General features: G+C 38.2%; 1 protein-coding gene across 1 annotated transcript; it reads right to left on the minus strand.

The window, feature by feature from the left end:
- Positions 1–525: 525 nt before the first annotated feature.
- On the minus strand, positions 526–4190 carry LOC116109459 (putative calcium-transporting ATPase 13, plasma membrane-type). Its single transcript, XM_031395670.1, has 2 exons — positions 1038–4190; positions 526–897 (listed from the first exon to the last, which is right to left on the minus strand). Exon 1 carries the CDS (start codon positions 4118–4120, stop codon positions 1055–1057), a length of 3066 nt encoding a protein of 1021 aa, XP_031251530.1. The 5' UTR covers positions 4121–4190; the 3' UTR covers positions 526–897; positions 1038–1054.
- Between the last annotated feature and the right edge of the window lie 8638 nt (positions 4191–12828).

Here is a 12828-nt window from a genome sequence, read left to right on the forward strand (position 1 = left end):
ATAAATGCTAGATTTGAGATGAATTTGAGTTTGACAAATATAGCCTGATTTGGGTAAACTTAAAATAGGAGACCCCATCTTCTACCCTAGATAGGGGTATAACAGTATTTAAAAAAAATAGTATCAATGGTTTTTATATATTCAAAAATATTAGTAAGAATTTATAAATATGTTTATTATATTATACTCTAGATCTGAAATCTCATAATATCATTTATTTCTAAAGTTGTCAGTTATAAAAACAGTAAAAAAAATTAACATAAACATCTTATTTGATTCAAGATCTAAACAGTAAAAAAATTAACATAAACATCTTATTTCTAAAGTTGTCAGTTATAAAAACAGTAAAAATTTCTTGGTCATATGATCAGTTTTTTTATTTAAACAATGTAATTCTGAATAGTTTTTCCAAATATAAAACATAGAAAAGAAAAAAAAAAAAAACTAATAAAGAACTCTGAAAAAGAAATCAAATGGAGTTGTATTTTGTATAAGTCTAGAAGGATATAAGATTTGAAAATTAATCATGCCGTAAAGAAGAAATATTAAGTTGCTTTAGTACCAAAATTCCTAGAAATCCAATCTAAACAGCCCAAGGCTTGAATATGTTCATCGGTTGGGCCAAATATTTCACACATTCTATCTACTAAACCACTCCTGAACTCCAACATAGACATTAGACAGAAAGCTTTATTTAAATGGAACATGGTTGTAATTTGTCTTTTCTGTTCATATTTATTCAGAAATTTGTCAACTTGAGATTAATGAACCCATGGTTTCATGAAATGAAACTACTGTCGCTGGGCAGTCATAAGAACCCCACACATGAAAAGTCTTTTTAGAGCTACTTGTATCGATAGCCCCCAGCCGTACCTTGGGGAACATTGTCTCTGTTTCCTGGGTCCAAACATCAACAAAGTTTAACAGTAAATTATGAGCAAGAGAAGAAATTTCCATTAAAAGAAAGTACAAATACTTCTTATTTATTAAGAGAAGAACTTTCTACTATCTTTTTTTTGTCAATTCTACTATCTTACGGGTTCCAATGAACTGTTCAAGTTGCAGGTGCTCCTCGCCTGAAAAAGAAGAGAAACTGTTTTCCAGAAACTGTAATCCACTTCACAAGCCAACCGATCAACCAAGACATGGAAGCAATGCCAACACAGGCACCCCATTGTACCCAATTCAGCCTCTTGGTGTTTGCAAACCTGTTGAGAAACTCCACCATCAACACTTGCAGAATTAGTGTTGCCCCAACTATCCCAACGAAGAGTTTGTTCTTGTGCAACCCCTTGAATATGTTCTTCTTCTCCAGGTTCCTTGCATTGAACTCATTGAAGATCTGGCAGAAGACAAATGTATTGAATATGAGGGTGTTCTTCAACTTCTCATTCACATTAAAGATGGAGCTTCCCTTGAACTGCAGAATCAGTAGCACAATTACTTGATACAATGCTTGAGCGGTGAGGTTCATCCACATGACATCGGTTATAAGTGGTTCGTTTCGACCCACTGGTGGTTTGATCATAAGTTGGTTGGTGGGTCTTTCAGTAGCCAATGCTAAAGCTCCCAAGGTGTCCATGATTAGATTCACCCACAAAAGTTGAACCGCAGTTAGGGGGACATCACCAGAAGAAACTGCTGCAATAAAATTGATGACAAGGGCTGCAACATTCACTGTTAGCTGAAATTGAATGAACTTTTGAATGTTGTTGTAGACACACCTTCCCCACTTCAAAACTGTCACGACAGAGGAAAAGTTATCGTCCAAGATGATTATGTCGGAGCTCTCCTTTGCCACTTCAGTGCCCTGGATCCCCATGGAGAGCCCGATATCAGCTTCTTTTAGAGCAGGTGCATCATTTGTCCCATCTCCAGTAACAGCTACCACATGGCCTTTTTGCTTCAAGCATTGTACCATCAAAAGCTTGTCGAAAGGTGATGACCTTGCCATTACACTGATTTTATCAATTTTTTCCATTCTCTCTTCAGGTGAGTAATTCCTGAATTGAACACCTTCGACGACAGCTTCGATATTCAAATCTTTACGAGGACTGAGTATTCCACATTCAATAGCTATAGCTCTTGCGGTGTGGATGTTGTCTCCAGTGATCATTTTGACATTCACTCCAGCTTTCTTGCAGGATTCTACAGCTTTACCCACACCTGACCGACATGGATCCTTCAAACCAACGACTCCCAGGAAGGTCAATCCAGATTCTTCAAGCTTCTCATGACTTTTCCCATTTTCTTCTGCAACTTTTGTGTGAGCAAAGGCAATGCATCGCAGGCTCTTAGCTGCCATACCCTTAATAATTGTCTCAATTTGCATTCGTTCTTCACCATCAATGACTTTCATCGTACCGCTTCTGTCATAACAATGAGAACACATGGCCAGAATCATCTCGGCAGCTCCCTTCCAGTGTGTGTGAACAGCCTTTTCGTTGATCCTCCTCATCAAGACACCACTTCTCTTTTTCTCTGAATTGAAGGCTTCTACATGGAGTATATGACAATTTTGCTTTGACTCATCCAGATTCATTTCCAAGTCTGACACAGCCCAAGAGAGTATTGCTTTCTCAGTTGGACTACCAGAAATCTCAGGAGTTGATGCAGAATTTGACTGGTAAACAGTACCAATTGTGTTTAGACCAACCCCATCTCGTAGCAACTCATTAACGTTAGCTGCCATATCAAAATCCTTCATCGCTTCTTTTCCAAGCCAAAACTCTGTTACTTTCATTTCATTCAAAGTGAGGGTGCCTGTTTTGTCCGTGCAGATTGTGGTGGCCGAGCCCATTGTTTCACAAGCAGAGAGTTTTCTCACCAACGCGTTATCAGCCATCATACACTTCATAGAATAAGCCAGAGTGAGAGTAACAGCCAGAGGCAAACCTTCAGGAATCGCCACCACCAGTATTGTTACTGCTGCAGCAATAATACGAACAACTGCATTCATTATATCATCAAATTTCGCCTTGCCGCCGGTGAATTCTCTGTTTCCATTTTCATCTGTGGTATTTCCTGTAAAGTAACGAATCAATAAAACAAGAAGGACCATTACAGCCACAGCCAATCCAATCTTTCCGATATAGGAAGTCAGCTTGTTGAGGCGAACTTGCAGTGGAGTCTGCTCACCCAAGTCACGGCTGGTAGAACTCATCATCTCTCCCCATGCCGTTTTCATACCCACAGAGGTGATGAGCATAGAACCATAACCATCTGTGACCTTCGTGCCAGAAAGCAAGAAAGGATTCTTGCTGCCATTGATGTCAACATGGTCACTTTCACCAGTCATGCTAGATTCATCCACCTTCAAGGAGTGACCATTCAAGAACAACCCATCAGCAGGAACCTGATCACCAATCTTCAAGCACACAACATCACCCACTACAACTTCAAAGATTGACACGGCTTGGCGCCTGCCATCTCGTACTACTTCAACTTTTATGTCACCACTCTCATTTGAAAGCTTTTCAAATTGTCTATTTTGCTTAAAGTTACTCACAGCAGACACCCAAATGACTAGAAAGACGGCAAAAATTATGCTTCCGCCATCATACCAACCTTCTTTCCAACCGTGTTGTTTGATACCAAAGGCCAGAGAAAGTATAGCACACACTAGAAGTATTATAATGGTGGTATCTTTGAATGCTTCATAAACGAAACTGAAGAAACTTTTTGCAAGCGGCTTTTCATAACTGTTTGAACCAAAAATATTTGTTCTATGTAAAAGATTAGCCTCATTACCTTCAAGACCATTCTTCTCATCGGTTTCGAGAATTTGAGCAACTTGTTTCACGCCTCCAAGATTACTCAAAGATTCCAAGCTCTTCTCTCTGACCACGCTGGAGAGTATTTTCTGATCAATACTGAGAAAAGCCGCGCCATCCTCCGACGTATATTCGTTATTGACATTGATAGCAACATAAGAGAGGGACCGAAAGATTTGTTTCTTCCTTTCGAGAGCTTTTCTTGACAAAGAAACAAGAGCCCTGGTGAAACATATTGCCGCAAAAGCCAATCGCCATCTTCTCTGTTGACGTTTTGCCACAGCCAGAGGGCTCTCTTCATCGTTAGACAAGTCAAGTTCACTGGATTTACGATGCCTCAAAGACATGTTAAAAGGAGAACAGTCTAGTGATCACTAAAGATGAAAACGAAACTGCCCTGGAGCCTGAATAGAGTCAAGATGCAAACTTAATACACAAAGAAAGTTTGGGAATTTTTATTATTTTTTTTTTCCCTTGTGTAGTAGGTAAAACTGTAAAAGAACAGTCTTTTTGAGTTGAAAAAATGAGTAATTGAAGAAGAGCTTCCTGGCAGTGACAGATGAGGAAGAATCATTCTTTGAGAGCTACATATAACATGATTTGCTTTGATGTTGATTTTCTTGGTCTTTGCTACTCTCCTTCCTGGAAACTGCTTTTGAACGAATCTGCGTGTAACTCTGATAAAATCGTATCTTATACTTTTTGATCAATTTTTTATTTTTTTTAGGTACCTCCAAAATACGGTCAAAGTTCTTTTACCTTCTCTGAATCCAATCCATGTAGCTGGTTATAGTACAATTCTTTTGAAATAGAGAAATATCTATTAACAAAAACTTACAGTTAAATAAATTTGCGGATAAAAGATATTAGTTTTCTTTCTGATACTTTAAAACTCTGATTCAAATTTAAATTTCTTATTACTTTTATCTCAATTTAAATTTTCTCATTTAATAGTGTGATAATTTGTACCAAAATTAAACACGCTAATGATGATTATTGCTTGGAAACAAAGTCAGGTTCAGGTATTAAAGAGGAAATTTCGAGGCAAAGATCACAATTAGGAGGCCGTTACTTATCTCGTTTTAAATGAGCATTAATGATTATTATTGACTCATTGAATTGCCAAACCGTTGTAAATTCCCTGGAAATTAATTATTTTATAATATACGTTAGTTTCAGTTTCCTGGTTGTTGCTTAAATAAATTTTGACCGTCAAACCAATCTCTTAAACTTATCTATGAAGATACTGTATGTTATTTTTGTTTGCTTATACTTAAACTTTATATATTCTTATTCTGTACAAACATCATCATGCCAATTAAAATTAAATCATTTGCTTGACTTCAAAGAAGGCATTAAAAGTGCTTGTATTTATTTAGGCGTATTCCATCACTGAGAAGATATATGATTTGAATTTTGCGGATACGTGTGGAAAGTAGAGTCTTGAAAATGATGTTAAAGAAAATTACTTATAATATCGATGCGTTTGGCTTATTATTTTTATCCATATTTTGAATCATATTCTTCAAATATTGTTTGACACGTTATTCCCAAAATATTAGTCTATTTTTTTAATTACTCCTAGACTCCATAAGTTTATTAATTTCATAATAGTCCCCCAAAAAAAGTTTAAAAACTAACAGAAACACCCCTATCCACAATACTTGCTAGATTCTAACAACCATCGCCGGTGGTAGCCGAAATCTGTCACAACAACACACGACCACTGATAATGGCTGGTAATGGCCAGATCTAGCCTCAACGATGACCAAAGAAATGGTCGGCGTCGCCTGTCACAGCGCAAATCTTGGCCATCGTTGACGACAACGATGGCCAAAGTTGGCCTTTTCCGGCCGTCGAAGGCCACATCCACCTTAGATCTGACCTTTCCGGCCAGATCGTGGTGGATATCCGTAAAAGGCCATTCGATCGAATGCCGCTAGATCCATCGGATTTTGTAGTTATCCAATTTTTCGGCCAGATTCCGACGGTGGTGGCCGGAATCTGGCACTTTGGGTGTTAGGGGTGTTTTTGTCATTTTACAATATTTAATTATTGGGGTATTTATTAAATTAGCAAACCTTGGGGGCTTTTTTTAATAATTTTAAATTTTATCTCGTAATACTCCCCTATTTAACTATCCAATACTATCCCCAAAATTCTACCCAAAATAATAAAGCAAACGCACTTAATAGAATTAATCTGCTAAGATAAGGCAGTATGGCACCACCATAGAAAACTGCATTGCATGTGTAAGCTTCCCCAATTAGGACATGATACCAATTAGTGCCTCTATCGACCAATGGACCATCGAATTCTTTGATCGCTTTCTCAATAAAGATCAAAAAAGCAAAACCCAATGTCTCAAATTCCTTTATGTTTTGTGTGTATGATATTAACCAATAATACTAGCTTCTAAATTTTCTCAAATTTCATATGGAAGGAAATATCATTATATATGGTATTGACATGTAAATAAAGGATGATACATCAAATGATATGGTAAATGCCTATATGATAATACATCATTTGGGATGTGAAATATAAGATAAGTATTTGAGTGAGTGTAACTACAGCAAATAAACTTATCATACATGCCTATATAGATTTTTTTTTAAATAGAAATACCTAAAAGCTCTTTCTATTTCTAATGCGCATTTATTAAATATTTTCTATGAAATATATCAAGTTTTTTTTATTAAAAAAATTATAGAACAAAAATATTCTATGAAGTAATTTTCACCTTTTTTAATATTTCAATTTATTATTATTTAAATTGCCTTCACTCAAACTAAATCTTGGCTCCATCACCGTAGACTCTGACTCAAAGCTGCATGCATTAGGCTTCCCGACTGGCTATTCTAAGAGTTTTAACTTAAAATATAGTAACAATTAAACATAATTCTATTAAACATTTATAGTTGAGAAAGTATTTAGTAGGTCATTACTTTGAATTCAAGAATCTTTTATACATATTTTCAGTTTATATATACATTGTTGTTTCGCATAACAAAGGTACCTAGCAGTTTTTATGTTTATTTTTTAAAATTTGAAAATAAAGAAAAAAAATGAGACAACTCTATCATATTCATAAATGATAGAGTTCAAGTGTATACAAACTAGCTCGAACATCTCAATCATAAAAAATAAAAAAATAAAAAAAATGAAAACTTTGATTATATATTCATAAATGTTGTAGAACCATTAAATAATGGTTGTGTTCCGAGTTGTGGAACAAAGCAAATCTAGCTATCGTGTCATCAACTAAACATTGAAATTCCATCTCCATGGCATAGATAACCCACTCACAAGTTAATACTCTCATGCAATAAAGAACAATAACTTAAAAATTCTTTTACAAAATTCAGCAGGTTGCCTGTGCACAAGCTGCACCAAGCTCTAGTTTGTAATAATAGTTTGTAATAATAAAGTGAGATTATAATTATTTTATATATCATTAATGAACAACATTGAAATTATGTATATATATATACACCCAAACTGACTTGACGAGCAACCCATTCTCGGGAACAAACACAACCCCTACCCGCACCTAGGGGCACCCCTTCCTGCATATCAGTACAAGACCCAAGTAGGCGGGTCAGATCCATATATTTCCTTTGGTGCTTTCTATTAAGACCAAAAATCGTCTTGGATTTGACGAGGCCCACTAACAAAATAAATATGTCACGGCCCTCAATCCAATATTCCGATTGGGTCTACGCTTAAAATCACCTTGCGAACTACCCACTCTATGAGTTGGACTATCCTATAAGTTAAGCTAAACTGGGTTTCAGCCAATTAGCCGGCAACAGTCTATAAATAGGAAATCAGAATCCCATTCTATTTCCTCTTCCGCTAAGATTCCAAATTTTACTCAAACTATTAAACTTGATCTAATAAGGTCAAAATCATATCTCTTTCATGATAGGAATTATTTCCCAAAATAGGACTTAGTGTCCTACTAAGATTCCAGATCTTATTTAAACTATTAAACTTGGTCAAAAAATCATATCTCTTTCATGATAGGGATTATCTCCCAAAATAGGACTTAATGTCCTACTAAGATTCGAAATCTTATTTAAACTATTAAACTTAATCTGATAAACTCAAAAAATCATATCTCTTTCATGATAGGGATTATCTCCCAAAATAGGACTTAATGTCCTACTAAGATTCGAAATCTTATTTAAACTATTAAACTTAATCTGATAAGGTCAAGAAATCATATTTCTTTCTTGATAAGGATTATCTCCCAAAAAAGAGGACTCAATGTCCTACTAGGATTCCAACCCCTTGGGTTCACTATAACAACAGGGGCTTGCCCTCTCATTAAGGGGCAATCTCCCATAGTCAATCTAGACTACTCAAAACCATCTACTTTTTCCTAAGGTTCTTGCTCCCAAGAACTCGATGCCTCTGTCGTAGTCCTAGCTTCAGACAAGACTCTTGGTAATTCTTCATCTCCTTAATTCTTATCAAATAATCTCTTTCAGCCTTGCTGACTTGAGCATCGGAGTGCCTACGACAAACACCACCCCGGTGTTTTCCAGAAGCTTCACGCTTGCCCTTTCATGTGTGCAGGTCTAGCAGATTGTCAGTGGCCTCAACCTCACGGGATCAGACCCTATTTTCATGACGGTAGATTTTTTGCATCTACACTTTCCCGAGTGGCTAGCCTGCCTTTGCAGTCAATTATTCCAATTCTACTATCTTTTTCGGTTGAAGAATTAGTAGCTTATCACACCGTTCAATTAGCATTACCATTCGTTTCTCTGAACCTTTCCTATATTTTATTGTCCTGATGGATACATTAGGGCTATAGGTGATGGCGCATTTTGCTTCTTATCTAGGAGGGGCGCTGAAATCGTTCCTATTGGGTCATGCATGGCAACATATATATATATATAGGGTCTCGGCTTTGGTTCCTATCCGAAACCAGCCCTCACAAAGTCGGTTCCGGTTCTCAAAAATTGGAACTAGTATTGTGCAATTTCAGTTTCAATTCCAGTTCCACTACTGTCGAAACTGAGAACCAAAACTAGAACCAAGATCCACACCAAAGCAAAGCAAATACATTACCCACATGTCTTACTCAAATTAAGAACCTAGCTATGCTTGTGTCATGTTCTGGTTAATAGTTTATTATTATTATTATTTTTTTTTTTTTTTTGTAAAAAGAAGAAACAGAGGACCAAATTAAAAACCTAGATTTGCTTGTGTTATGTTCTAGGTTTTATTTATTTATTTTGTGAAGAGAAGAAACAAAGGGGAGAGAGAAACAAAGGAAACAGAAAGAAGAAAATAGAAAAGGAAGAGTGAAAAAAAGAAGAAAAGAGATGGAACAGAGAAATGAGAGAAGAAAAGGAAGGGAAGAGAGAAAGTCACCAGCCGGCAACTCTGTCTTTGTGAAAAGAAGTGAGAAAAGAGAAAAGGGAAGAAATGAAGAGAAAAAAGGAAAAAAAAAAGAGTACATGAAATTAATTAAAAATTTAACTTTTTATTCCAAAAAGACCATATTGCACATAAATTTAGAGTTTTAGATATTTATTCCTTTTTTTTTTTTTTTTTTTAATTCTTTCCCTTCTCCTTCACCTTCTCTTGCTGCCTCTCTTCTCTTTCTCTTTCTCTTCCTCTTTCTTTCACCGATTTCTTCTCCTCCTCCTCCTTACAACACAAAATTTTGTTAATCCAAATTGAAGATTTCTCATAGAAATGGGGTATTTTAATTCCAGTAATGACGTGATCTTAGATAAAGCATTTAATTAGGAGTTTTGTTTCCATATATTTGTAGTTGTACTTGAATTTGACATATGAAGACAAATTTGATGATTGTAATGTCACAAATGCAAAATTTTTTAATTGTTGGGTACCCAGAACTTGACTTTCAGGTTCCAATTCTAGCATTTAGGAACCAAAACTGATCGGTTTCGGTTTTGGTTCTGATTACAGTTCCAAACCCTAGGAACCAACCAGTTCCAGTTCCGATTCTGGTTCCAAACCTCAAGAACTGGCTGGTTTCTATTCCGATTTCATGAGATTTGGGCTGTTAGGACCAAAAAATGTCTCGGCCTAGGTAGGCCCGAAGACGAAGACACATTCAACAAAGCTAAAAAGCTCGGGCCCAATTCCGATGAGGCCCAACTCAGACTTCTGCAAATGAGGCCCGTCTGGCATTCCTCCCCAGTCCTCACCATCTGGATCCAGGCCTTCTGATCATAGGACACCTTATGGACTTCCGATCAACTTGGAACCCACAGTCACCTACGAACGACAGTACTACTTGAACTCTACTAAGGAAGTCAAGGGCTATCCCAATTCGTCTAAGGTCCGTATCCTAGGCATACTGGGACTCCCTTTCCTACGGAGATAGGGGAGTCAAAGGCTACACTCTTTGAGAAGACCACCACTGCAAGGACTCCTGGTCCTACTAGGATTCGAAGAGTGTGTAGTCGCTATTTAAGTAGAGACTAGCCCTCTCACAAAGGACAGAGACATTACACCTTCAAACCCTAGAGTTCCCACTTGAGAACTTCGCATTACAGCTGTAGTCACAGTCCCTGACTAGACTTCCGGTAACTTTTTCTCTCCTTAACCCTCACTAAACTAGTCTCATTCAAACTTGCTGACTTAAGCGACGGAGTGCCTATGGCAAATACCACCCTGGTGTTTTCCGTCTGCTTCACACTTGTTTTCTTACGTGTGCAGGTGCAGCAGATTGCTAGTGGCCTCAACCTCACAGGATCAATCCCTCTTTCCATAACGGTAGATTTTTGCATCTATAGTTTGGCGCCCACCATAAGGCCTTGACAATCATCCATCCACAAACGACATGCAACATGAGATGAGGCACAGAACTCCCTCTGACTAACATCAAAGTTCCATCACAATAAGAAATTTTTTTCTTCTTCACTTTTCTTCATTTGTTTTGTTCATTCACATATCATATTATATTTGTTCAACATGAAACAAAATATTTTGAAGCATTAAGAATCGTCTTCCTTGTTTATTATTTGTTCATGCACTGCTTTAAACCTTTGAGCACTAATACACATCTCTCCTCCCTCGTTAAATTTAATAGGCTATGCCTGACATTAGAGAAGCTATTGGAAGCTGAGATCAAACTAGTGACGCCCGCTCGGCAGAGTCTCCACCAGGAGACATCCCATCATTGAAGTAGAATTTTACTGCTTTCCTCTGTGTGTGTGTGAGGAAGGCTGCTAGGGCCAAAAATCGCTTTGAGCCTGACGAGGATCAATAACAAAATAAACGTGTCACGGCCCAAGGCCTCAGTCTAATCCCGATTAAGCCTACGCTTAAAATCACCTTATGAACTACCCACTTTATGAGTTAGACTATCCTATAAGTTAAGCTAAACTGGGTTTCAACCCATTAGCTTGCAATAGTCCATAAATAGGAAATCATAATCATATTTTATTTCCTCTTCTGCTGAGATTCCTAATCTTACTCAAACTATTAAACTTAATCTTGATAAAGTCAAGAAATCATATTTCTTTTTTGATAGGGATTATCTCCCAAAAGAGGACTCAGTGTCCTATTAGGATTCTAACCCTTTGGGTTTACTATAAAAACAGAGGCTTGCCCTCTCATTGAGGGGAATCTCCCATAGTCAATCTACACTACTCAAAACCATCTATTTGCTCCTAAAGTTCTTAATCCCAAGAACCCGACGCCTTTGCCGTGGTCCTAGCTTCCGACAAGACTCCTGGTAATTCTTCATCTCCTTAGTTCTTATCAAATAATCTCTTTCAGCCTTGCTAACTTGAACGTCGGACTACCTACGGCAAACACCACCCCCAGTGTTTTCTGGAAGCTTCACACTTGTCCTTTCATATGTGCAGGTCTAGTGGATTGTCAGTGGCCTCAATCTCCCGGATCAGACCCTATTTTCATGACAGTAAATTTTTTGCATCTACAGTTTGGCGCCCACCATGTAGACTCTGGCAGTTATTTATCTCACAAACCCTGCTACATGAAGAAACTCTCCGTGGCTGACAATTCTGATAACACTAATCCTGGCCTCGAGGCCAAACTAGAGGCTATGACCGCCCCCATGCAACAGCACTCAGACAAGGTGGCTGAACTGGAAGTTGAGAACACTGCCAGTTGGACTGAAAACGCCTTCATTAGGGCCGAGAACCAATCTCTAAAAGTGAAGGTAAGTCAGTTCTATGATCTTGAGCTTCTGCCTTGTCAGGTACAACCCAATCGGTTTCGCACCTCGGTTCCATCTATGCAACCTCTCCAGACTCTAGAGCACGGACCCGCAATCTCGAATACAAGGTCACGCCAGCTATGTTCGTCATTAATTGATGATTCAACCTAACTGATAGGGAATGGGGGCCGCCGATAGAGCCACTCTCGATCGATCCGCTTTAGGCACGAGATCAAGGCATCCAAGTGATAGAAAGCCCACCACAAGAACCATCCATCCTCACCATCCCATCCCACCTTCAGTCAGTCATCCCTACCCAAACTCCACCTATCTCGACTCATCCTCGCAGGTCGAACGGTCCCCTACTCCTTCAAACTACCCCGCTCGAGTCCATCCATCCCAATGGGCCAAACGAATCCCAAATGACACCCCTTACAATCCATGTAGGGCAAAACACATGATCGGTCACGAGGGGAATCATCCAACTAGAGGGAATGAATGGGGATCGAAGCTACCAAGCAGTGCATAACGGAGTAATCCGTCATACTACACCATGCGGATTGATCCACCAAAACGCATCAAGTGCAAATCACGCGGCCAACCAAGTTAACCAAGACGACCTAGTGGTATCCGCATCTTCCATGGAGCAGATATTGGCCAAGAGACTGGCCGACATAGAGGCAGTGATGAGGCACATACCTGGAATGCCAATCCTAACAAAAAAGAGACAACCTCACTGCTATGTTGATTTACCCTTTCGTAGAAGTAATCACACTAGTTGAGATACCACACAAGTTCACCATTCCCAGCATGAAGCCTTATGATGGCATAACCGACCCAGATGACCACATAGCCTCTTATAAGCAGCGGATGTTTGCT

Source organism: Pistacia vera, unplaced genomic scaffold (assembly GCF_008641045.1).
Source record: "Pistacia vera cultivar Batoury unplaced genomic scaffold, PisVer_v2 Contig58, whole genome shotgun sequence".
In the NCBI taxonomy this organism is placed as follows: domain Eukaryota; kingdom Viridiplantae; phylum Streptophyta; class Magnoliopsida; order Sapindales; family Anacardiaceae; genus Pistacia; species Pistacia vera.